The sequence below is a fragment of the Lepisosteus oculatus genome, chromosome 22 (genome assembly GCF_040954835.1).
Source record: "Lepisosteus oculatus isolate fLepOcu1 chromosome 22, fLepOcu1.hap2, whole genome shotgun sequence".
NCBI lineage: Eukaryota > Metazoa > Chordata > Actinopteri > Semionotiformes > Lepisosteidae > Lepisosteus > Lepisosteus oculatus.
Window position 1 is genome coordinate 1,496,664 of NC_090717.1, and position 23,718 is coordinate 1,520,381.

Here is a 23,718-nt window from a genome sequence, read left to right on the forward strand (position 1 = left end):
TGTGAGTGTCTCCAGCGTTGTCTCCAGTGTTGTGAGTGTTTCCAGCGTTGTGTCTCCAGTGTTGTGAGTGTTACCATCGTTGTGTCTCCAGTGTTGTGAGTGTCTCCAGTGCTGTGAGTGTCTCCAGCGTTGTTTCCAGCGTTGTGTCTCCAGTGTTGTGAGTGTCTCCAGCATTGTTTCCAGCGTTGTGTCTCCAGTATTGTGAGTGTCGCCAGCGTTGTCTCCAGTGTTGGGAGTGTCTCAGTGCTTCGAGAGATGAAACAGATGTGCTACTACAGAACAGCAGGAACAGCCAAGCGATAAGACAGAGGGAGGGCTAACCCAGTGTCTTACTCTGTAAAGAACACTGATCTGAAGGCACTGGGCTGTGCATAAGTCAGTGCTGGAGCCTGTTAGCAAAATATCCCATCCACAGTAGGAAAGAAGAAAACAAAGCATGTTCTGCTTAAACAAGAATCCCATCAGGAAATGAATGAGCTACATTTCAGATATCCTTGTATATTAATAGGCCTAAATACACAGAAAATAGGTTAAATGCTTTCTGTTTTTCCTCTTATTTAAAAGAAGGTTTGTAATTACTCACAGAGTAATTAAGCATTGCATTTTCAAAGCAAAAGAAGCAATCTGACATTTATTTCTGACCGAGATTGTCCTAAATACGAAACTTCTTAATTAAAAAGTTATTTGAAGTAGAAGGATAATGGAAGGAGAGAGAGAGAGAGATAATGCTGAACTAAGCATTTAGGGACATTTTAGATTTTCAAGCTGGTTCTGCTTCACCAAAAACTCAAGAGAGACGATCCATGATACAAATAACTTGTGACTGCTGCACCACACAAAATGTAAATAAGGCTTCCTGAGCGGCCTCAAAAACAGAAAGAGCTTATGAGCATCCAGCTAAGCACAGAAAAGTAATTTTCACAGTGGTTGAGCAGTTGGAGAAGGGGAGGGGTGTTAATCTATTTCAGATATCCCTTGTATCCCCATAATTCGAAAAAAGTAGATCAAAGTAATCTGTGTGTGAAACAAGATATATATCATAGAAAGCTGAATAAGGGGAACTATCTGCATTCCTCGTAGAAAGAAGAAACAGAACAGTGTCCAAAACAAATCTGGGAGGCCGTCTCATCAAAGTGCCAGAGAGATAGCTTGTGCTTCTCAGGTGAAGCTGCAGCTAAATTGGATTTTTGCAGGCCTTATATATAAAGAGAATAGAAAATCAATTGGCTTTGAGCATAAAAAAGGCACATTTGCCCACAATCAGGTTCGGTTTGATTTCGCAATATGAATCTGCTGTTGCTCGTTTGTGGAGGAATACCTCCCTGTCCCCTGTTTGGCAGCCGTTGGGGGGGGTCTAATTCACTGATGGAATCAAACTCATGTAAGGGATCACTCTTCCCACCCCTTGCGCTCAACACTTCATATACTCGACACTGGACTCCTGTCACGCAGCATAAAATTAAAATAAACTGTTTCTTAAGCCTATCTCTTTCCTCTGCTCAGGTAAAACTCTGCTTCTCTTTGGCTGTCTCAGAGCTCACCGGGCTCTGGGCTCATATTCAAACCTTTGTCTTTGTGTCAGCCAAGAGAAAGAGCACAGGAAAATCTGTGCAAAGGGATTACAGCTGAATGTCTATTGGGAGACATCAAAGTACGGTGACTAATTGTGCCCAAGTAACTAGGCCCTGAGCACTGCAGCAGTTGCAGAGGAGAGCCTGTGTGCAGGACTTGGGGATTGTTTGCAAGAGAGCCCCAGCAGCCACATCATCCTGCAACTCACAGCTGGCAGCCCACTGAAGCTCAGCAGGTGGAAGAGGTGTTAGTGGGGCCAGTACGGGGCGCTCACCCTGCGGTCTGTGTGGGTCCTAATGCCCCAGTATAGTGACAGGGACACTGTACTGTAAGAAGGCGCCGTCCTTCAGATGAGATGAAAAACAGAGGTCCTGATTCTCTGTGGTCATTAAAAATCCTGGGGTGTTTCTCAAAAAGAGTAGGGGTGTTACCCCAACATCCTGGCCCTTACCAATCATGGCCTCCTAATAATCTCCATCTCTGAACTGGCTTCATCACTCTGCTCTCCTCCCCACTGAGAGCTGGTGTGTGGGGGCAGGCTGGTGCACTCTGACTGCCATCTCATCATCCAGGTGGGGCTGCACACTGCTGGGGGTGGAGGGGATCCCCATTACCTCAAAAGCGCTTTGAGTGGAGTGTCCAGAAAAGACCTATAAAAGAGTTATTATTATACGTTCTTTGCATCTGTCAAACACAAAGGTGTCTGCAAGTCACGCATTCTACTGCACAGCTCCAAACTCTACAGCATTATCACTTTGCTGTAATTGGGAACTCAAACAGTGCTGAGCGATTACCAAGCCAGTTAATCCTGCGATATTGTTCAATGGGGCGTTGAGTGTTGTGTTGCTCACTGTGTCAAGAACGCCAATGAAACCACAGCGCATGCAAACGATTCATAAATTGGAAAATTGGCAGCCTCATTGAGTGTAATTTATTTCTTAAACACCATTCTGAAAGTAACCTAAAGGTCATTAAATATAGATTATCTATAAGTGAAGTTCATTGAAGTAGGCACTGCCAGTGACTAGTGTTTTTAACACTACTTTACTAGTTTTCCTTAGTTTTAGTAATGACAGGAGCTGAAGGAAACTGTCCTTCATGTACATTAAGTCCCTCTTTTTCAGGAGCTGAACAAAAGAGGTTCACTAATACTCACTAGATTTTCTGCGTTTATTCTATGCTCACATATTGCTTTCACACTTTTGTGAAGGAACAGGGGAACAAACGTCAACTTTTGGGCCAAAACCAGGAGTGACTGTGCCTTATGGGGTGAAGATGATATAATTTCACTCTTCTCTGCGCGTTAAAGGAGGGCTGACATTGCAGCTCCCCCTCCTCACTTTGGTGCCGAGTAAAAACTAATTGCACTTCATTTAGGCATTCAGCCTTGTGTGTGCCAACCATAACTCATCCCCACAGCAACTCAGACTCGGCACTGTCTGACTAAAAATATAGAGCCTTCATTAAATAACTCAGAGTGAGGATAAATGGATGGAGAGTAATTTAGGAAGATGAAATGGGCTGAACTTCAGACACACATCATCGTAACTGCAATACATCAAACCGGTAAAGGGACAAAAAAATTGCAAAGTTTAGGAAAGCTGCAGCAGGGCATGTGCTTCTCTGATTAAGTTGTTTGCTAGAAGAGAGGAAAAAAAAAGAAAAGAAAAATGTTCAGTCTGTTGCATCTGCTAGAGCCTGAATGTTTTCTTCCCGGGAATTGTGTCCAGAATGTGGCATGGGCTGGGGCTCTATGGATCTGTGCCATCCTTCTTCTTCTGGGTGTGAGTGATTGAATGAGACTGGGTGTGTCTCGTTTTAACCCAGCTGTTCTCCTTAATCAGAGCCTCTCTCACCCCCCTCCACACTGCCCCGGTCTTGAGGCATCACAGTATTGAGGACAGAGTAAGGCATGATCTTGAGCAGGTGAAAACCATCTCTATAGGAGCCTAAAAGAAACTACAACATTTTCTACCACGCTAAAACACAAAACAATACAACAATTCTACATTTATATATAGATGAAGCACCAATCAGTCTCATTTTTTTTTAACATTCTGTAGCACCTCTGAATGTCTCTGCCTCCTTTTCGTCTCCTTCTGCACAGTTCTGTGCTGAACAGGAGCTAATCTCCAGCCGCTATGAGGTGAGAATGAAGTCAGTCGTACTGAATGAAACGGGAGTGAAGGTATTATAGACTTTGATAACTCTGGTACATTACTGCAGCACAGAGAGAGGCATAATGTCTTTGCAGGGCTATTATCTTCCTGCATGCCTACACAGCAATGGCTTTTAAATTAATGATATAATTCCACTAACTCGTGCTGTGTTTCTCCTCGTTAGGCATGTGACCACTTTTTAAAAGAAAAGAATAGTATTGTTTTACCAAAAACTCGTAACTCCTCAGTTTTGCTTAAATTTATACACAAAATAAAAGTCTACTGTACTGTATGTGCTGATGCACAATCAGACTCATGGAGCATCTACGTTGCCAATGTGTTACTCAGAATTCTGTAGACCCGTCCCAAAAATGGGGGCTGGCTGAACAGTTGGATCTCTTTCAGCTCAAGAACAAATCTCTCAGACAGGGACCCTAGTAATGGTGATTTCGGGTCCAATGAGGAGTGGTGTGTGGAATGGACACACAATTTTGGGCATCCCAGTCTCCACAAAGAGAGAAGAGAGATTTTCAACTTCATAAGAGTTATTTTGATTTTTTTTTTACGTTCTGGGATGGTCGCATTTTTCACCCTATACAGTATACCATTAATAATGTGGACCTCAGTTTGTTACAAATACTATCACAATTTAATTTCCCTTGTTCCTGGTTGTAACTTCTAAGACAGGAGCACCTAAAGACAGATGTAACATGAAACTGTTGGCTTCCTGTGAACCTGAATGTTTTTTAGTGGCCCTTAAAGTAGACATTGTCATTGTATTGCATGTAAGTTTGGACGATGGTGTTTTATTTGGGCTTTAAAAGGAAATCATTAAGTGTATCCTTTGTATACGTTCTTACTGAGATAGACATTCAACAGCCTCTACCAGGAATTCCAAATTTTGTTTTAAAAGATTTTAACCCTGTTTGACATTACCTACTGTATATATGTCATGGTGTACGTAGACTGGTATTTATTAGTTTTGTAGTTACTATTATGTATTTATTTGTGTATTAGTTTGTTGATTAGTTAGTTTACTAATTTATTTTGTTTGCTTTGAATCCAGATTTGATTTGCACCTGAATTTATTCCACTTAATTCTTCCATTCTTGTCATCCTTTCCATGGATTGATTTAAATCTCATCTGGGTCTAAACCTCTGGCTGTCATTTCTCTCCCTATGCTTTGCAATCACAAACCGACCTTTTTATTGCCACTACCACAGGGAGGAATTCTTAAATTGGTTGGTTCTCTTTGTCAAAGGCAACCTCATAAATTTCCAAGCTCCTAAGGAAAATTCAACCTGCTAAAATAAAAAGCTGTGTAGTCCTTGCTCTGAACCAGGACACTGCAGCTCAGCTCCTGGAGGGCCTGATGTCTCCTGGTTTCTGTTCCACCTACGCTCTCAGTTACACAGTCTGTCTAATTATTTAATTAGCTGCATAATTGTAACACTCCGAACCAGGCTTGGAGGTGATTTACAGATAACCATGCCCTTAATGAAGTGAATGTCCTGTGGAGTCAACTGTAAAAGACCTGAAGAAAAATCCTGTATATGTCTAATCTAGAACATAATTCAGTTAATTGTTTAATTGACTACCAAGGTTGGAACACAAACCAAAAGACCCAAGGCAATCCAGGAGCCTAATTTGAGACTCTGAACGCATAACAGTGGCAAATGAGGGCTTTTCTTGCTCGTGATGGTGATGCTCTTTTCTTGTTTTTATGTAATCTTATAGGAATAACAGTGGATTCTCAGGAAGAGCTGACAAGCTGTAATACTGTAAGTCCAAACAGGTTTCCTAGAACTGGATTTGAGGCCTGCACAGGCCTGTCACTCGATGGGTTAACTGTGACTTCTGAGAGGCCCAACCACCCCCGACCCCCCCACAATCCAACATGTGCCTCTGACAGGGGGCTGCTCGTCACCCACTGGCACCGCTAACGCAGGCCGCGTTTAGTAATGAAAGTGAAATGAAAGCGCAATGTCATTTGAAGATGCAGAACGTTTCTTTGCTTCGTCAGTGTAGTCATTTTTCTTCTTAATGTACCATGTCGAATTTGGGAGGCGATGGCTCGAGGATGAAAGGTTGCATGTCTCACTTCGTTTGCAATATGTATTTGATAACCGCGGTAAATCAACATGGCATGGAAGCACATGTTAATAGAACCTGCTAAATTGGAATGGAATTTGTTTGAAGGGAAAGAGGCGCCTGTGTATGAAAAACGGAGGCATTTATTTTGCTCACAGAGAAGAGAAAACATCGGAAGGGAAAGGGCGCAGACGGAATTAACCCTTTCCTAAGGCCACCTGACACCAGACCGAGGAGGAAGAACGATGCAATTCCATTACTAATCCCCTTGGGAGCGATTAAAAATCTCACAGGTCCCCTGATCCCTCATCTCAAGACAGTAGTGTCCTGACACTTGTTTATTTTCAGGCCACCTGCACATTTCCAGTGACATCTGCTCCCAGCAGGCCAGGGCCAATGCAAAGGCTGTATATGTCTGTTAAATGGTGATATTTTCTGTGTTCATGCCAACCACAAGGTCCACCGTAACCCAGAACCTCCCCATTGTACCAAACACATTCTCTGTATGTTTCTTAAAAATACAGAGATACAGGCAGCACAGTCGATTCCATCTGCAAATACAACTGCTGTGATTGGAAAAACAAACATTGATGCGATTACGCACTTGCGGTACAACAATAGAAATGCTTCCACTTACACCCAGTCCATTCGTTCCTCATCTCTATAAATAGCCTAATGCTTCACAAATTACACCTACTTCAGGAGAAAGTGCGGGTATTTTGTTGCTTGATGCATTTCAAGCACTCTTTTTTGTGGCTTTGCTGGTTCTAAGTGCTTGCGTTGTATCTGCCTGATTGCCTCCCTCTCTCTCCAGCACCTTTCAAAAACATTTTAAGAACACTCAGCCATTTTTGTCTCTGTATTGTCATTTCTCTTTCAAGGACCTGCATAATAATAATAATAATAATAATAATAATAATAATAATAATAATAATAATAATAATAATAATAATAATCTCTATTTCTGGTACACCAACACAAAGCAGAAACATCTTTAATTAAAAAGAATACGTTTGTTTGTCCTCATGGTCACTTAGAAAGCTGCCTTTCCTGGAGCAAAGCCTGGCGTCATGCTAACGAGCCGCGTTCTCCTGCAGGCCAACGAGGAGAGCTGAGCTGGACCCCAGCAGGGCTTTACCCTCTTGAGTCTATTGGTTGAGTGGCTTCTCAACAAGTGCTGGTTTCCAAGACAGACAAACCCCTGCGTTGGTGCTCCTCTACACACACCAGGGCTATGCTTTCTGGGTGTTTTGTACCTGGCATGTGGTTTTGCACAAAAACGATGATCTCAACAGGCTCTAAAAATGGGACAGCCTGCTATTTCTACTTTTCTCCATGAAGGGTTAAATAAGGAGAGATGATCTTTTCTTACCTTGTGGGTTGCAGGCCAGAGAACCTGAGTGTCACCCATGTGTCACCCATGTGTCACCTGTGTCCTGGACTGTGCCTGAAGCCACAAGAATGGTATGCTATGGGAGGTAGAAATGTCTTACTTTTGCTCTTGAATGTCCTGCCAATCTGCATCATAGACCGGATTGCAGGACTCATGGGATGTGGCTGCAGAGACAACATGACAGCGCAGGGAAAAAAGCGAAACAGAGCCTGTTCCCTGCGGACAGCGATTTTTTTTCCCCGATTCTGTTGCTAGACGTACCTCACCGGGCTGAGTGCAGGGCAACTTCAATTTTTCCCTTTTCCACCTCCAACGTCAAGAGAAACTTTTCAGGCAGTAACTCACAGGGCGCAGCAAACGGTGAAGGAGAGCTTCTCTCTTACAGCACTTCATCTTTCCCGATGGCTTGAGCGATCCCGCCTCACATAGTGGGCATTTAACACAACATCTGGATGGGAAAAGGTGGGTGCGCTGGCCTGTGTGCCAGTGGGCTTCAACCCATGCTTTCAAAGGGAGGTGCCCATTGAGGTAATGGAGCTGCGTGCTGGAATAATAGCATTGGCTATTTTCAATCCAATACCTGAGTCCCCACGCCGTGATGTTCTGGGTCCATCCTGTGAATGACCGCAACACACCATGGAGATGAGGGATAAACATAACGAAAACGAAAGGACTTGTGTGACAGTGCTGATTACTAACTATACTCTACTGTATAAATAACAATTGAGGAGGAACCTGTCGTCCTTGTTCCATGCATTTTAAACATTCACAATCTGCAAAGCAAAATGACAGGCGAGAATAGTTTGAGGGAGGTGAGGGTGTTATATTATTTAATTGCTTACACTTACTGTACATAGCACTTCTGGACAATCCACTCAAAGTGCTTTACAGGTAATCCCCTCCACCATTACCAGTGTGCAGCCCCACCTGGATGATGCGCCAGTCCTCACCCCCTATACCAGCTCTCAGTGGGGAGGAGAGCAGAGTGATGAAGCCAGTTCAGAGATGGGGATGATTAGGAGGCCATGATTGGTAAAGGCCAATGGGAAATTTGGCCAGGACACAGGGCTAACACCCCTACTCTTTTCGACAAACACCCCAGGACTTTTAATGACAACAGAGAGTCAGGACCTCTCATCCAAAGGACAGCGCCTGTTTACAGTACTACAGTACGGTGTCCCCGTCACTATACTGGGGCTTTAGGACCCACACAGACTGCAGGGTGAGCCCTCCCTGCTGGCCCCACTAACACCTCTTCCAGCAGCAGCCTTAGCTTTCCCAGGAGTCTCCCCTCCAGGTACTGACCAGGCCCACACTGCTGAGCTTCAGTGGGCTGCCAGCTGCGAGTTGCAGGGTGATATGGCTGCTGGCTTACCCCCAGCCTGCCTCTTCTCAGTATGTTACCTTTGCGCTCAGTGAACATTCTCCTTCTGGCTGCACAGCTAAATGGGATCAGGCTACTTCTGACAGCTCAGCATCCCCACGCTACCCCCAGCCTCATCTTCATGGACTGTGGCCTCCATGTGACCTCCTGTGGAACCGGTGTACCGCTGCACACTGTGTGAAGGATGGGACACCCGCAGCCAGCCCAGATCTCCTCTGACAGATGGACAACCTCATCCTCCCCGGGTGCCCCCTGCAGCGACTGGCCCCCGTGCTGGTCAGGCCCAGTTCACGCATGCATTCACAAGCACAGGCGCACACAGACCCCGGTCTGTCCCCCTGCAAACAAAACTGGCAGGCTGTGGCAACAGAACATTGCAAAGGTATTTATTAAATAAAAGAATACGACTTGCAAAATTAAGGGGTAGTACTGGAAATATACGATTTTTCTCATCTCATTTTTTTGGTAATAATAATGATTCCAATAATTATATTTTTTTCCTTTATAGGCAGTGTATTCATATGACAAGTGCATTTTGCAGGGTCTCAGGAATACTGTAATAATACTCTTTAAACAGAAAGAGCAGAGAACTGCACTGTGAAAGCAGGAAGACTTATTAAGGACAGTCAGGCTAATCTCTTTTTTTTTTACAAAATACAGACATATATAGCTTTGGCTTAAAGACTAAGTACTGTAAATAAAGATTTGCAGCTCAAAATGGCCCAAATCGCATTTCATGTTGATACAGAGAGAGTTACTTGTACACAGTTCACAGCAACTATTCACAGGGATCTCTTACTGTGCATTCCTGTTGAAAGGTACATCTTTAAATGAAAACAAGCATGACAGGCCTATTATGGCTACTTTAAATGCTAAAAATGCACTTTCCATTATCAAGAATTATACATGAAGTACTTCCTGTAAAAAAATAAAACTGAAAAAATAATCAAATTAATTGGGGATTTGTTCATTAACAAGCATTTTGAAGCAAATTTTATTTTACAACATCGTTGTGTATAATACTTCGAAATAAATATTACATTCTTACAATCTACAATGCATACTATGTATATTCCAATAAAGTATTCACCTGAGATTTTAGGTGGGCAGGGGCTGTTTTCTTTTGTAAAGTACCACAGAAATGAGTGCAAAAGAGAAAAAAAAACAACAACTAAGCAAACAAAATTCAAAGGTAGAGCTTTTTTTAAATAAAATAAGACGGCAAATTAAAACGTATACATCACTACTAAAGAAAATCCATGTTTATAAATTCAAATGAATCAGACAAATGCTGGTCATTCATGTACTCTATGATTTTCTTCCCATTTCCTTAATGTGCTGCAGCTCCGAACATTTTTTTAATAATTCCTAAATCTGTGACCCCTCACTGCTCTTCGAAGTAGCCTTCACCTGTGTCTGCTCAAGGTCTTGCACACCAGAAACTTCCCAGCAGCTTGTAAGATCCATGTCACCAACTGAAGCATGTGCTCGACAATTTTTCACTGGGGATCTTCGCCTCGACTAGCCTGAAACATGCTGTTAGCACATCTACAGTAAAGTCTGCTGCACGTTTCACAGGTTGGAGAGCACGCTGAGACAGTTCTCATAGGTCTTACAAGGTTGTGCATTGCAACCTAACTTGAGCTCTGCTGCTGTAGCTAAGATTGTAATCTGAAGACTGGCTCGATAACCCAACAGCACCTCTTTATCTTTGTGTTGATGGAACATGTTCAGTGCTGTACGAGAAAATGCACGAAACCTCATCCTGAACTTCAGCTTGCTGTACATGCCTTTAAATTGCTGTTTGGTCCCATATTTCAGTAAACTAGAAACGCTGTCAGAGAAGTGAAAACTAAGGGATCTGGAAATCTTGTTTTTTTCAGGAGGGCATCCTGCTACCAGCATTTACTATGAAACAAAACTCATCCTGAACCATAACTGGACAAAGGATCGGTGCATATATCGAGAAAAGACAGACGCACAGCACACAAAACTGCATAGAATGGACAATCAGGAATGCGATAAAACATGGCAACATCTCATAATGTAGCAAAAAAAACACAACACACTATAATTCTTTATCTTGGCCTTTGAAAAACAATTAGGAGTGCCGGGTCTCTAAAGAGACCAGCTTTGAGAGAACAGCAGCCAATCTCCGTCTATCACGTAGAAAGGAGATTCACAGGGGTATTGTAAGTGCCAAATCTTAAAGATGTTTTATTGGAAACACTTTGTCTTTCAGTCATTATTAAAAGCACTGTTCTTCACATATATATATATTTGACAACCTCACCACCCCTGGTCACCGTTTATTAGAACAAGTCTTCGGTGACTACGCCTCGTTGTCCGGTACAGTGTGTGTATGTCTTTCTAGTCAGTATTTCAGAAGAAAGAAAAATCATTAGCCAAAACAAAAAAAGAGCTTCCGTTCTGATTGAGCTGTACTCCTGCAGTCTTTACAAGCCTTGTGCCCTCTCCGTTCAGAGTTCGTGTCTGTTTTGTAATCCTCTGCCTGTGTGTGTTCTTTCGCTTTTTCTCGCAATTACCTCTCCGCTGGCTCGGGATCTGTCGGCACACGCCCCCCCTCCCCCCCCCCCACTAACTCCCACCCACCCCTTCTCTCGCTCTCCTTCCTCGTGACCGAAGGCATGTCGGTGAGTTATGTCCGCGTCCCTGTCGCGCTCACAGATTGTCTTGTAGCCTCTCCATGTACGTTCTGATTTCTGTCGAGTGCCCGAGGTCCATGTCCTGGCAGACCCACTTGATGTCGTCCTCGTTGCCTATCAGGATGGAGTTGGTGTACGGGCCGCCGTCGTCTGGCAGGACGGTGGCGAAGGAGGTGAATTTCACCCTCTTCCGCTTGGAGGTGGGCGAGTTCGGGGGCTCGCTCTTGAGCTCCTTGCCGTTGCAGGGCCCCGGCTCGGCCGCCCGGTGGACCTGGCCCTGGATGTTCTTCTGGCAGCCCCCGTTGAGCAGGTACTTGCTCTCCTCCCCCCGGTCGATGATGGTGGTGCACTCGTCCTGCTGCGGGGAGGGGTCGCCGTGGTGCTCCAGCAGCTCGGCGTCGTTCCCCAGCCACACCCAGTCGTGGGCGTGGTTCAGGCTGCCCTGCTCCAGCGCCGGCACCTGCTTGTGCCGGTACTTCAGGGCGAAGGTCACGCAGTTGATGAGAAAGACCAGGATGGCCAGGCAGAAGACGCCCAGCAGGGCGTACATCCCGATCTCCAGGTCGGAGAGGCCCCGGGCCGTCTGGGACAGGTCGCCCTCCGAGTCGCCTCCGCTGGGCAGGTCCACCTGGGCGGGGAAGCCGGTCAAGTCGATGTTCTTGACCGGCCCCTCGTCGTCCACCGGCTTACTCCCGGCCACCAGGTTGGTGATGGTCGTCTTGGTGGTGGTGCTGACTTTCCTCATGGCCCCTTCCTCCCGGTCGGAGGAGGCGCTGTTGTGCTTCCAGCCATCCGGCCCGGCCTTGTCCTGCTCGGAGCCTTTCTGCCGCCGGTCGCCGGTGCCGCTCTCGGGATCGCCGCCCCCCTCGCCCCCACCCGGGGCCCCCGCCCCCTGCTCCACGTCGTTCTGCCCGAACTTGACCTTCACGTTCCCGTTGCCCACGGCCAGCACGCTCTTCCTCTTGGACTTCTGACACGCCTCCGAGATGACCATCTCCACCCGGACCAGAGACCCCTGGCCCTCCCCTTCGGCCACCACGACCGGCCACTTCGTCAGGGGGTCCTGAGCGGTGGACACGACGGCCTCGTCCGCGGACGTGGCACTCAGAGAGAAGTCTTTGGGGTCGTAAATATTCAGAGGTGTCACCGAGCCATCGCTGAACTGGATCCAGGCACTAATGATGGCATCCTGCAGATCAGAAGAGCCGTGTCAGCTAATAAGAACAACTTGCTCGACCTGCCTTTCTGTCAAGCTAAAATGCAACATTAAACTTTATGAGACCCTTGTGTTCCCTGCGTCATTAGAATGCCTGCAGCGAGGAGCTCAAGCATGGCCCCACTTCAAAACATTCCACGTTATCCAACTCTCTTGCTCATAAATAAAAGAATCATTTTTCCTGGATATTGCTAGCTTAATTACGCTGCATGAGAGAGTGTTCCCAGGTAAAATTCTAAAGCATCGAACAGCGTCTTCTGTTTTTTAAGAAGACTTAAAATGTGTTTATGGTCTATTTGTTTCACAGATTAAAACACAAGACAACACAAAGCAACTGTTATTTTTCAGTGTGTTGTGTTTATATGCAATCTTAATTTCCCAAGATAAAAAAGAAAACAGCACAACACTTATTTATAATTGAACTGAAAAAGAAATTCTGTTAGGTTATAGCTAATGCCTTGAAGAAAAGTAATTAAACCTATGAAGGAAAATATAGAATAGCAATTTATCTCTTGCTCGATAATTAAATGCAAAAAAAAAAGTATGTATATATATCTTACAAGAAAAACCTTTCAGGTTTAAGGTGCATTTTAAGAGCATGCTGTTGCTATGAATCATGGGAATGAATATTAATTAGTCACTTTACAACGATGCAGTTTTTTGAAGAAACAGACTAAATTTTTTAATTTAGTTTTTCATTTAAATGTATTTTTTTCAATGTTAGCTATGTCACCCTGTTGAATCTCAAGTAAAAGAGAAACAGCTGTTCATGCCCACCAGCTGACTTGGAAATCTCTCTTCACAGTTCCACCTTTCCTGAGAGTTGAGACCATAACAGAAGGTTTCACGATTTAGGCCCAACATTTGCAATTAAACTCTTATTTGAAATAATTTCCTACAGCTAGACTGAGCCTACACACATCTATGGAATGTTTTTAATGTAATTTGCTCTTATGTGGATTAAGAAAAAAAGGTGTTTTAATTCAAGCATTCAAAAGTTAACTAGCCTCGTTAGGGCAGATGCTAACAAGTTCAAAAACAGTAGCGAGTGAAATGCAAGAGTTGAAAATCCCTGAGACGCTGCACTGCCTAGAAACAAAGAAGAAAATTAATTATACTTCTATAGCTCTTTTCTGGAAGCTGGTGGGAAGCTCGTGTCTGGAAAATGGTGCGCCGGTGAGTGCATCACCTGCTTGGAGGAGTGCAGGAGCTCCTGGCCAGTGGCGATGGCCATGATGGCCCAGCTGCTGCCAGGACTGGGCTGCAGGGCAAGGGTCAGCCCAGCCACCAGCTGTACCCCCAGATCTGTGATGGTCACCTTGTCGTCCAGCACCGTCACTGTCTTCTCCGCCAGGATGGAGTCAGACAGTGGGGACAGCACCTAGGAGGACAGCCAGACAGGGGACACCGCCGCCATCAATTCAATTCAATTCAATGTATTTTTATATAGCGCCTTTCACAACAAGGTTGCCCCAAGGTGCTTAACAAAGCAAGTGACCATACATGTTGTGAACACAGAACAGAAAAGACCAGAAGACAACGGAGGGTCACCCCAGTCACTCCTCACCCAGATGTCAAAATGTTCAAGGTGGCTAAACGCAGGTGAAAGACAGCAGAAATACTGACTGGAATAAGTCTCTGACCACCACCCGGGTCAGGAAAGCTTGAGATTTCAAGAAAAAGAGTTTAATTGGACTGCAAGAGTTTGAAGTCACTCCCCGCTCTCACACAAACTGTGAATGGGGAATGCCCGCAATTTCCATCTTGCAAAAGAAACAGAACTAGAATTTTAGGACAATCAGGGCATTAGCTGGAATTTCCAAGAGAAAAAAAAAATCTAAAAGGTTAAAGCTGAGAGGTACCTGAAGATGGTATTGCAAACTAATTTCTACCATTGTTTAAAATTACCGAGCGCTACATTCAACCTAGAGGCGCTGGTTTAAAAAAAGATGCACTACAGAGAAGACTGATAACAGAAACAATATATCTTCATGTCACCGAGAGACACAAACAGATAACTCTCTGACAAATGCGCTTCAACAAACAGAAAGCATTCCTTATCTGTTTCTCATTACAGAAAAGTGAGCATAATCAGTCGCTGTCCCCAATTCACGGAACACGTTCGAATACTTAATAAATGCGTTTTAAGATTTCCTTTTCCTCCACAGCTAAAACAAAGGCTCGAATCAAAATCATCCAGAGACTCTGAACATCCTGCCATCATCTTTTTCCTTTTCACCGTGAGCTTATCTCTCCCGGCTCGACACGGGACGCGTCTAAGAAGCCTGTCAGTGCGAAAAGGCAGATGTCAAAATGTTTGTTACCAGGCTATCAAGACTATCAGTCGGTTTCACCGTGGAATAAAGAGCAGCGGATTTCATCTTCATTCCCACACGTGTGTGTTCTTACTTCGTTTGGAGGAACTACCAAAAACATTGCTTCTCTCTTTTTCATCTTTGTGTTTTTTTCGTTGCTTAGTTCTTTAAAAAATCCAGAGGCTACCTTTGGACGTCAGGTGACTGTGTGAAACCAGGAAGCAAAACATCCTGTGACTCCCCACAATCCTCTACTTGTGGTGAATTTTTCAGCAGGTTTAAATAGTCAATTAATAAAGTCCTGGAGCAATATAACTATGATCAATGCTCTATTACGTAATTTAGAGCACGTTGGGAACAGAAATCCGACTATCCTTCAGCACTCCAGGACCAGCGTTGTTCTCATCGGAACATTACTTGCTTAACCGATCAATTGCTTGATCAAGCACCCTGATCGCTAAGTGTTACCTGGATGGTGGTGATGCCCAGGTCCTTCCCTATCAGTACCCTGCCATCCTGCAGCCTGGCAATGCGCGGATCCTCCACCTTAAAGAAGTCCTCCACCAGCTCCGTGATGTCGGCCTGCCAGTCGGAGCCCAGCATGTAGACCAGCTCTCCCCCCGGGTCGGCCGGCTCGGCCACGAAATGGGTCAGGACCCGGACCATGGCGTGCTGGTACTGCAGGGTGCAGCCCTTGCCCTTCTTCTCATCATCCTCCTCGTCGTCACTCTCTCGTGTAGGCCTGCAGGAAACAGGGGTCGGCAGCAGAGTTCAGAGGCTACGGCCCTTGTGCATGTTTTCATAGAAATCTCTACTCTCTAAGACTTCTCCTGGAGCAGCTCCCTGGCTCATTCCTCATGATCTCATCTCTATATATCGCACTTATTTGGATCAGAACAAACTACTGAAATAATAATTCCATGCAGTTGTGCGGCTCTTTGCATCCCAAGCTATCTTCCAGGTACTTCAGATATAGGAGGGGACCCACTCTGTCCTTCATCTGAGTTTCAAACCTGTCTAAGTCACATGTCAGTACAGTGACCACGGTCTGGGCCTGAAACACGACTCCTTGATATACGGTATACAATCTTGTTTTTTTATTGTCAGACAAATACAACAAATTGTCTTCGCCAGAATCATGTCACAGGGTATTACACCACATTCTGCAACAGTCTAAGAGAATGATTGTTTATCTCACGGTAAACAACACTTTCACAGTTTGCAGGAAAGGCACATTGTGAAAATGAAGCACTGCAATGACTGGAATTCTAGCAGTTTGTCTACAGATGACATTTATTCCAACTGTTTCTAAAATAAACATAAAACAAAAGGAAAATCACAGTCCATACGGTTGATTTTGTAGAAGACGAGTGTGCCACTGACTCGTGCCTCATTGATTTGACAGCATGCATACTGGCTAACAGAAAAACAATATTTCGAACACCAAACTGGAAAACACTCCAAATATTTTTCAATTTTGTGTACAATATTTTGCCCTCCCTGCAGTGAGTGGAGCGAAGATCCTGGGGTGTGAGGATCATCTGTGGGGCGAAAGGAGAATCGAATAAATAAATTCTCCGCCCGTCACCGGAGAAACTGAGAAACTGTTTTGGTTCATTAATATTTAGACACATCTGGGACGTTAACGTCTCTTGAAGAGAAGCCTTTGTCAAACTGCTTGCACTTTGATGTTTTCCCCAACTTTATTATTATTGTTTTTCCTTCTCTTATTATCTTGTACGTTAGGAAATCGAACGATAATGGAAAGAATGGATGTATTCTTTGGTTGCTGCTTGAAGCAATACGTCTGCGTAACACAGACCTCAGAGATTTTTTCTGCCCATGCGTTTTGGTTGCACTTTGTCTGCACTCATGCATGGCTAAGATTTGCCTTTATACTTAATACAATATTAACCTTTAAGAAAACTGTGGTATTACAGTAGTGTGCATTCTCTTGACTATCTTTCCTCATGCTACCTTGCCTTTCACTCAGTTTTTCTATCAGTGTGATGTATCTGCATGTTTGAAAGTAGGCATGTTTCAATTTAAGAATGAATTCATCACGATAATTGATGGATGTTGCTTACACACCATGATGATGTGCACAGGGGACCAGCAGGAAGCAGAACAATGCAGAACGTACAGTGCTGCAGAGACCTTTTAGTATAAATGGTTAGTTTATCTCCTGCTCATTCCCTCAGAGTCACTCACATAGACTAAATCTTTATGGAAAATGGCGTCTGAGTTTTAAGGAGAATGGGGAAGATCATCTTGAAGCATGTGAGTCAAAAGCGATGTCTGTGAGAAGTCAAAGTCACCAGAAATTCTGGACAATTCCTGACGAGCTTGTGCATCACTGAGACACAGCCTCCTGCTGAGTGACACATACAGTAGCAGCCATTCTGGTCACACTGCACAGCAGGTCAGGGGGAGGACTGGGAAATTTCTTCAACAGTGCAATTAAAAGGGGCAAATATTACCTTAGGAAACCAGAGAGGAATTTATCCTAGAAACTGGGTTTAACACTCCTACACTGAAAGAGCCATGGTAGCTCCTGACCGGAAGGTCCTGGGTTCAATCCCAGGTAGGGACAAGCTAATTCCTTCCAGACGGCTCCCAGGTCCACTCAGCCTGCTCTCCAAATGAGTCCCAGGGTTAATCCTTCCGGGGGTAATAGCCCAGCCGGAGTGTGATGCTGACCACATCACCTCCACCTCCAGTGTCGGACGGCCAAGAAAAATGGTGGCCCTTGCCCCCCAGTCCCCATGGGCCTGGATGGCCTGAAAAGGGACCTACTGTCCCTACCTACACTGAAAGAGTCCTGGGCTCTTTAGTGACCAAGTCATTTGTACCTCATTGTAATGGCTTATCCAAAAGAATGGCACCCCCTACAGAACAGTGTCCCACTCACCATAATGGGGTGCTGGTTTGGAAGCTCTTGTCCAGAGGGAAGAGCGCCACCAACTGGTCGACGAGCAATTTAAACTTATAGCAGGAATCTGGCTTTCCTGTGAGGTTTCCCACCCCAGTACTGACCAGGCCCAGCCCTGCTGGGCTCTTGAGACCTGACCAGATCAGGGTATAAGGTACTAATGCTGCTGTCACCAGTGGTCTTATAAATCTCTCAATAATATACAGAAAAAATGCTTTATGTCTCCAACCATTCATTTTTTTCTGTAATGTATTTTTGGCCAGCAAGCATAATGAGGGTGTCATTACACTAATGAAGACAGAGTTTCCAGGAGCTTGTAAGGTCTCTTCAGTACAGAGCACAAGCTCTCAGCTCAGGGCTATTTCCTCTCCCTACAATCTCAGCAGCTGAACACAAGCAGCCTGAACACTGCTGTCTGAACACAAGCCGTCTGAGCACTGCAGTCTGAACACAAGCAGTCTGAACACAAGCGGTCTGAACACAAGCGGTCTGAACACAAGTAATCTGAACACTGCTGTCTGAACCACAAGCGGTCTGAACGACAAGCGTTCTGAACACTGCAATCTGAGCACTGCAGTCTTAACACAAGCAGTGTGAACACTGCAGTCTGAACACAAGCAGTCTGAACACATGCAGTATGAACACAAGCAGTCTGAACACAAGCAGTATGAATAATGCAGTCTGAACACAAGCAACACAAGCAGTCTGAACACAAGCAGGATGAACACAAGCAGTATGAACACAAGCAGGATGAACACAAGCAGGATGAACACTGCAATCTGAACACAAGCGGTCTGAACACAAGCGGTCTGAACACAAGCGGTCTGAACACAAGCAGTCTGAACACAAGCAGTCTGACACTGCAGTCTGAACACAAGCAGTCTGAACACTGCAGTCTGAACACAAGCAGTCTGAACACTGCAGTCTGAACACAAGCGGTCTGAACACTGCAGTCTGAACACAAGCAGTCTGAACACAAGCGGTCTGAACACTGCAGTCTGAACACTGCAGTCTGAACACAAGCGGTCTGAACACTGCAGTCTGAACACAAGCGGTCTGAACACTGCTGTCTGAACACAAGCAGTCTGAACACAAGCAGTCTGAACACTGCAGTCTGAACACAAGCGGTCTGAACACTGCAGTCTGAACACAAGCAGTACTGCGACCACCAGGGCTCTTTCCCTCTAAACCTGCTCTCCCACGTCTTGAGACTGTGTCCTAAAATGTCTTGGGACCACAGACGCCTTCTTTCCACACGTCCACAAAAGCAATCTTGTGCTGTTTTGATCCCAACAGGCCAAAAGCAAACCTGAACAAAACTGAAGGAACCAAACACGCGCAGGCAGAACCAACACCCGCGGCTGCAGTAATGACATCTCATCCCTCCAGCCGCGGGGAAGCGCGGCACAGAGAGACTAATCCCAGAAAAAGGAACCGGAACAACTGCTGCAGAAGGTGGAACTGTCAGAGTCAAATGTTGTGGATAAGAGGTATTTAGACTGTAAAAAGCCTGGCATGTGCCTTTGAAGAAAGAAAATACTCTAAGTGTTATTTATTGTATAGATCTATTATATATATTAAAAGGTTCAGAACTTTATCACTGGTAAATTACACTCTCATTTATGTGGATAAATTTTGAAATATCACTTCAAAATGATTCCAACATTTGCTGTGAATCGTCACTTAAAGACTGTGCCAGGCAGACAGAGGGAGACGTGTTCTGGAACACCGCTGCCCTGCGGGGCTCGTCGTACCGTTTGTTGGCGACGATGGGGACTCTCCAGCCCTTGACCTGACTGAGCTCGGCGTCGGACACCTCGATCTGCAGGGGCAGGCGGGGCACCCAGACCGTCAGCTCCAGCTGCGTGCCCAGGTACAGGTAGGTGAAGTTGACCCGCACGCCCTGTTGGCCCCTCATCTCCCTGCCGTTCACCAGGACGAAGTCGCACGCCTCCGAGACCTGCGGAGCACCACACGCTGCACGTCAAGACGGGTTCATTTCTCGAGTCAGAGCTCTGGAGGAGATGTCGTTTACGAGTGCAACACAACAGCACAAAACAGATAGACAAAGATCACCAGCAAAGAATACGGCACAAGGGAGACAAGAGAGTTATTTTACATTGTTTGAGAGCGAGATTGCAGAGGGGAGGAAAGAGTTCCCGAGTCTTTTATGGGACGCATGGGGGCACAGAGGTGTCTCCCAGACTGCAGGAGGGTAAAGTCACAGTGGAGGGGATGAGACACACGGACCTGTCTGAATACCATCCATCCATTTGTTTAGATGGTACCTATCTAAATGGGAACAGCAGTGCTATTTCTATATTTGGGGTCAGAAGAATCGGCAGTGACAACTGCAATTCAAACCACAATGAAACACAGTAACCTGTAAAACCTCCAATTTACGACACAAAATAGACAAAAGTTCCAGGTCTGCGCAGCGCCATGTTCTGCGATTCAGAACAAGGCAACCAGCTTTCCAGTGAGGTGAAGCGGCCCAGTGACACTGTAAACAAGCAGGCTGGTGAACACGTCGCTTTTAATCCAATTGAAATATTGCTCTTGTCTCCAGGATGGTTTTGCTGATAAATACTACTTACTTGTTAACTTTGCCTGCAGATCATGTTAGAACATGTCTGCGGTGAAATGTCTGCTGCACGACCTGGGCTTACTCTAAACCTCAATACGATAGTACAGGGACTAGTGAGCAGGAAGGGCCGCTTCACATCACAGTTCGTGGGAACTCTCACTCTCACCCCAGGCAAAATCAGGGGTTTGCGACAATATGGCGGCTTACAGGACTTTCACAAAGCTTATGATTTTGCGCTTAGTTCGGAATTTGTCAAGTTTTGCGATTAATGTTTTTGATTCCCAGGATTTACCGAGAGGTCTGAGCGATTGGGACTGCAGTTGCCCTGTAAGCACTGTTCTACTGCTGGGAGTTTCTGTGTAGGAGGGGGGGGACACACTGTGTCCTAAATGACACCATTCCAATATGAGCAAGCATGTTACAACATTGTGTGGGGAGCTGTGTCAACACACGCCATCTGCAAAGGAACGAGCAGATTAAATTCCATGTTAAAAAGAAACACAAGATTTAGGCCATAGAAGCTCCTTTAGGTGACTAAAAAGCCTCTTTAGGGGAGGAAAACATTTCCTGTTTTTGACGAGGCTATTTTGTATTTTTGAAGGTGACTCGTGTTGGGTGGTCCCGCGTACCCTGGGTTTTTTCGGCAGGAACGCAAGCGCATTCCTCCGCGCCGTGGCTCGGAGATTTGCTCGCGGTCTCGGCCCCCTGCTCAGCTCTGCGCTGCGGCGCCCCCCCGGGTAAACACCCACCCTGCCAACCGAGAGGCTGAAGCATCCTGTGACACAGAAAACGACCATCTGTGCAAACGGGATAATGACGGCTTAGTCTCAGTCCGCCTGGCCTGAAACTGTGCAGCTGTCTCTGTGATGTACTGCAAATATTAGGCGCAAAGGTCTGATGATCCGAGTCCACCCTGTATCGCGCCCGCCGATAGTTTCAGAGGAGCGGTTTTCAGAAATAATATCGGTCAGGTCACATATTCTAACCTGTGCATTGTTAAGGTAATGTAACTATTTTAAAATTTAAAAAATGATCCACAGACATGCATCGGTGCATTGATGTGTCAGTAAAAACAAACAAGAGGCCTCAACGAGCGATTGGAAAATCTTTAAAGTGCTCCCATCCTTTTTTAGACAATTTCCCACGGGTCACCAAGAGCCCGCTTCCTGTCTCCGAGTTTAAGTTTTGTTTGTCTATGCAACGGGATTTCGTCCTCATTCCTGTTTTAACGCAACAATTCAGCTAATTAGGCCAAGGTGCTCACACGCCCATCTTGAGCACCGCGGAGCAGAGCCGAGTTAAGCAGGCTGACCTTTTCCGAAGCACACCAGTATCAGGGAGCCAGGTGGCAGCGGCTGCACTGGCAATCTGGCAACGCTTCCTCATGTCAATACAAGCAAAGCAGACGCCGATCGGGAGAGGGCAGGAAACGGAACAGGGCAAGCAGCCCCCTGGCAATAAAACACATTTCTGACATTCTTCTTAGTTCAGACGGTGACACGGCGGCCTCTACCATCGCATCAGAAACAATTTATTTATACAACCAATTTATTCCTAAATGTTTATTAAACAGAAACGTAAACTGCCGCGGGGTTTTTAATCAAAATCGCTGAAATGTTTGAAGAGAAGGTTTTTTAATCCTTGCACAGCTTGCTCACACTCAGGCCGTGCCAGGGTTTTCAGAGGAGGGGGGACTCAGTTAAGGCTGAGGGGGAAGAAGAGGGAGATTTAATAAAGCACCTGGCTACTTCATCAGATGGGATGGCACAGGAAAAGGCACGGATCTCCCTGAAAGCCCACTTCGAGCGCTTCTGTTCAGCTGTGACAGTTACACGTCACTTCTAATTACCATCCTGCACGATGTGAGGAGGTTTCGGATGAGAGCAAAACAAATTCACTTTTTTTTTAACAGGACATATTGTGGCTGTTTCAGTGAAATTGCAGCTCCGCCACTTGGGCAGGGACCCCGATTCGGGAGGCCAGGTTCTCCTGACCAGTTTAAAAATAACACTGGAAAACGACTGGTGGCAAAGACTTGGCTGTCATTGGAGTCCCTCTGCATGTACACCCTGAGCAGCATGCTCACACAGTGGCGCCCCCTGGCTGTCTGAGTCTGTGTTCTGTCAGCATCTGCTAACCAGGACCCGGACTAACACGGGACTTGTGAATCAGGCTGGATCTGAGTCTGGGCTGTGACAGGATTATTGCAATATTGGATCGGTGCAGGATTGTCATTGGCAGTACAAGTGTGATACTGTGAGAGGGCTTATACAGAGGATATGAGGCCTGCTCTGTGACGTGGTGTAGCCAGCAGCTCTTTCACCCTGCAACTCACAACTGGCAGCCCGCTGAAGCTCAGTACCTGGAGGGGAGACTCCTGGGAAAGCTAAGGTTGCTGCTGGAAGAGGTGTTAGTGGAGCCAGTAGGGGGCGCTCACCCTGTGGTCTGTGTGGGTCCTAATGCCTCAGTATAGTGACGGGGACACTAGACTGTAAACAGGCGCCGTCCATCACAGAAGAATTAAAACCAAAGTCCTAACTCTCTGTGGTCATTAAAAATCCCAGGGTGTTTCTTGAAAGAGTAGGTGTGTTACTCTGCCATCCTGGCCAAATTTTCCATTGGCCTTTACCCATCATGACCTCCTAATAACCCCCATCTCTGAACTGGCTTCATCACTCTGCTCTCCTCCCCACTGAGAGCTCGTGTGTGGGGAGCGGACTGGCGCATCATCCAGGTGGGGCTGCACACTGGTGGTGGTGGAGTCAATCAACAGATCTTTGCTTTTATTATACAAATGAGAGGAGACCGTTCGAAACATCTAGTCTGGATTCCTCTCTTTCAAAGAAGCCAGGACGCCCGCAGCACGGCTGGATAACCCGTTCCATACTCCCACCTCCCTTTGTGTAAAGATGGGCCTCTCGTATTATGAGGTTAACAGTCTGAAGCCCCCCCACCACCACCACGAGATCAGAGCAGTGGCTGAAGAGTGGATGGAGGCTGTGGACTGTGGAAACTGTGTAGCTACAGAAAGCTGCAACTTTCTTTCCTTGGTGTCAAAATACGGTTCCGCACACATCCCTGACAAAGTGTCAACAGCGATCAGCGTTTCACGCACAAGAAGGCCCGTCACGACGGTTCATCAGTCTCCTTCATGTCTTCTATTAATTTTCTCCGGCTGGAGTGGTGTTAATGTCAAAACGTGTCTACCCAGGGGTTTCGGCTTGATTTGATTTAGCAACGTATGCACCCGCCCGCTGTCCTCCTAATGGGCTAGATTAATGTGACACGAAATTCTTTAAGACGTTAACGGCTCCTTAATGGTTTCCGGTTGGCGGGATGGTGTCTTCCGCACGTCCAAGTGGATGCTGGTGGCATGTTGCGCTTGCAGAGAATTGCGCGTGC

The 23,718-nt window shown here is 45.8% G+C and overlaps 1 protein-coding gene across 1 annotated transcript in view; it reads right to left on the reverse strand.

Annotated features, from left to right (window-relative positions):
- Nucleotides 1-8,970: 8,970 nt before the first annotated feature.
- Nucleotides 8,971-23,718, reverse strand: part of LOC102691165 (transmembrane protein 132C) — a 193,101-nt gene continuing 178,353 nt past the window's right edge. The window contains exons 6-9 of the mRNA XM_069182131.1: nucleotides 19,484-19,689; nucleotides 15,266-15,539; nucleotides 13,672-13,863; nucleotides 8,971-12,455 (exon numbers count right to left, since the gene is read on the reverse strand). Coding sequence (XP_069038232.1) covers nucleotides 11,283-12,455; nucleotides 13,672-13,863; nucleotides 15,266-15,539; nucleotides 19,484-19,689 — 1,845 coding nt within the window. The 3' untranslated portion in view covers nucleotides 8,971-11,282. The remainder of the gene's footprint in view (nucleotides 12,456-13,671; nucleotides 13,864-15,265; nucleotides 15,540-19,483; nucleotides 19,690-23,718) is intronic.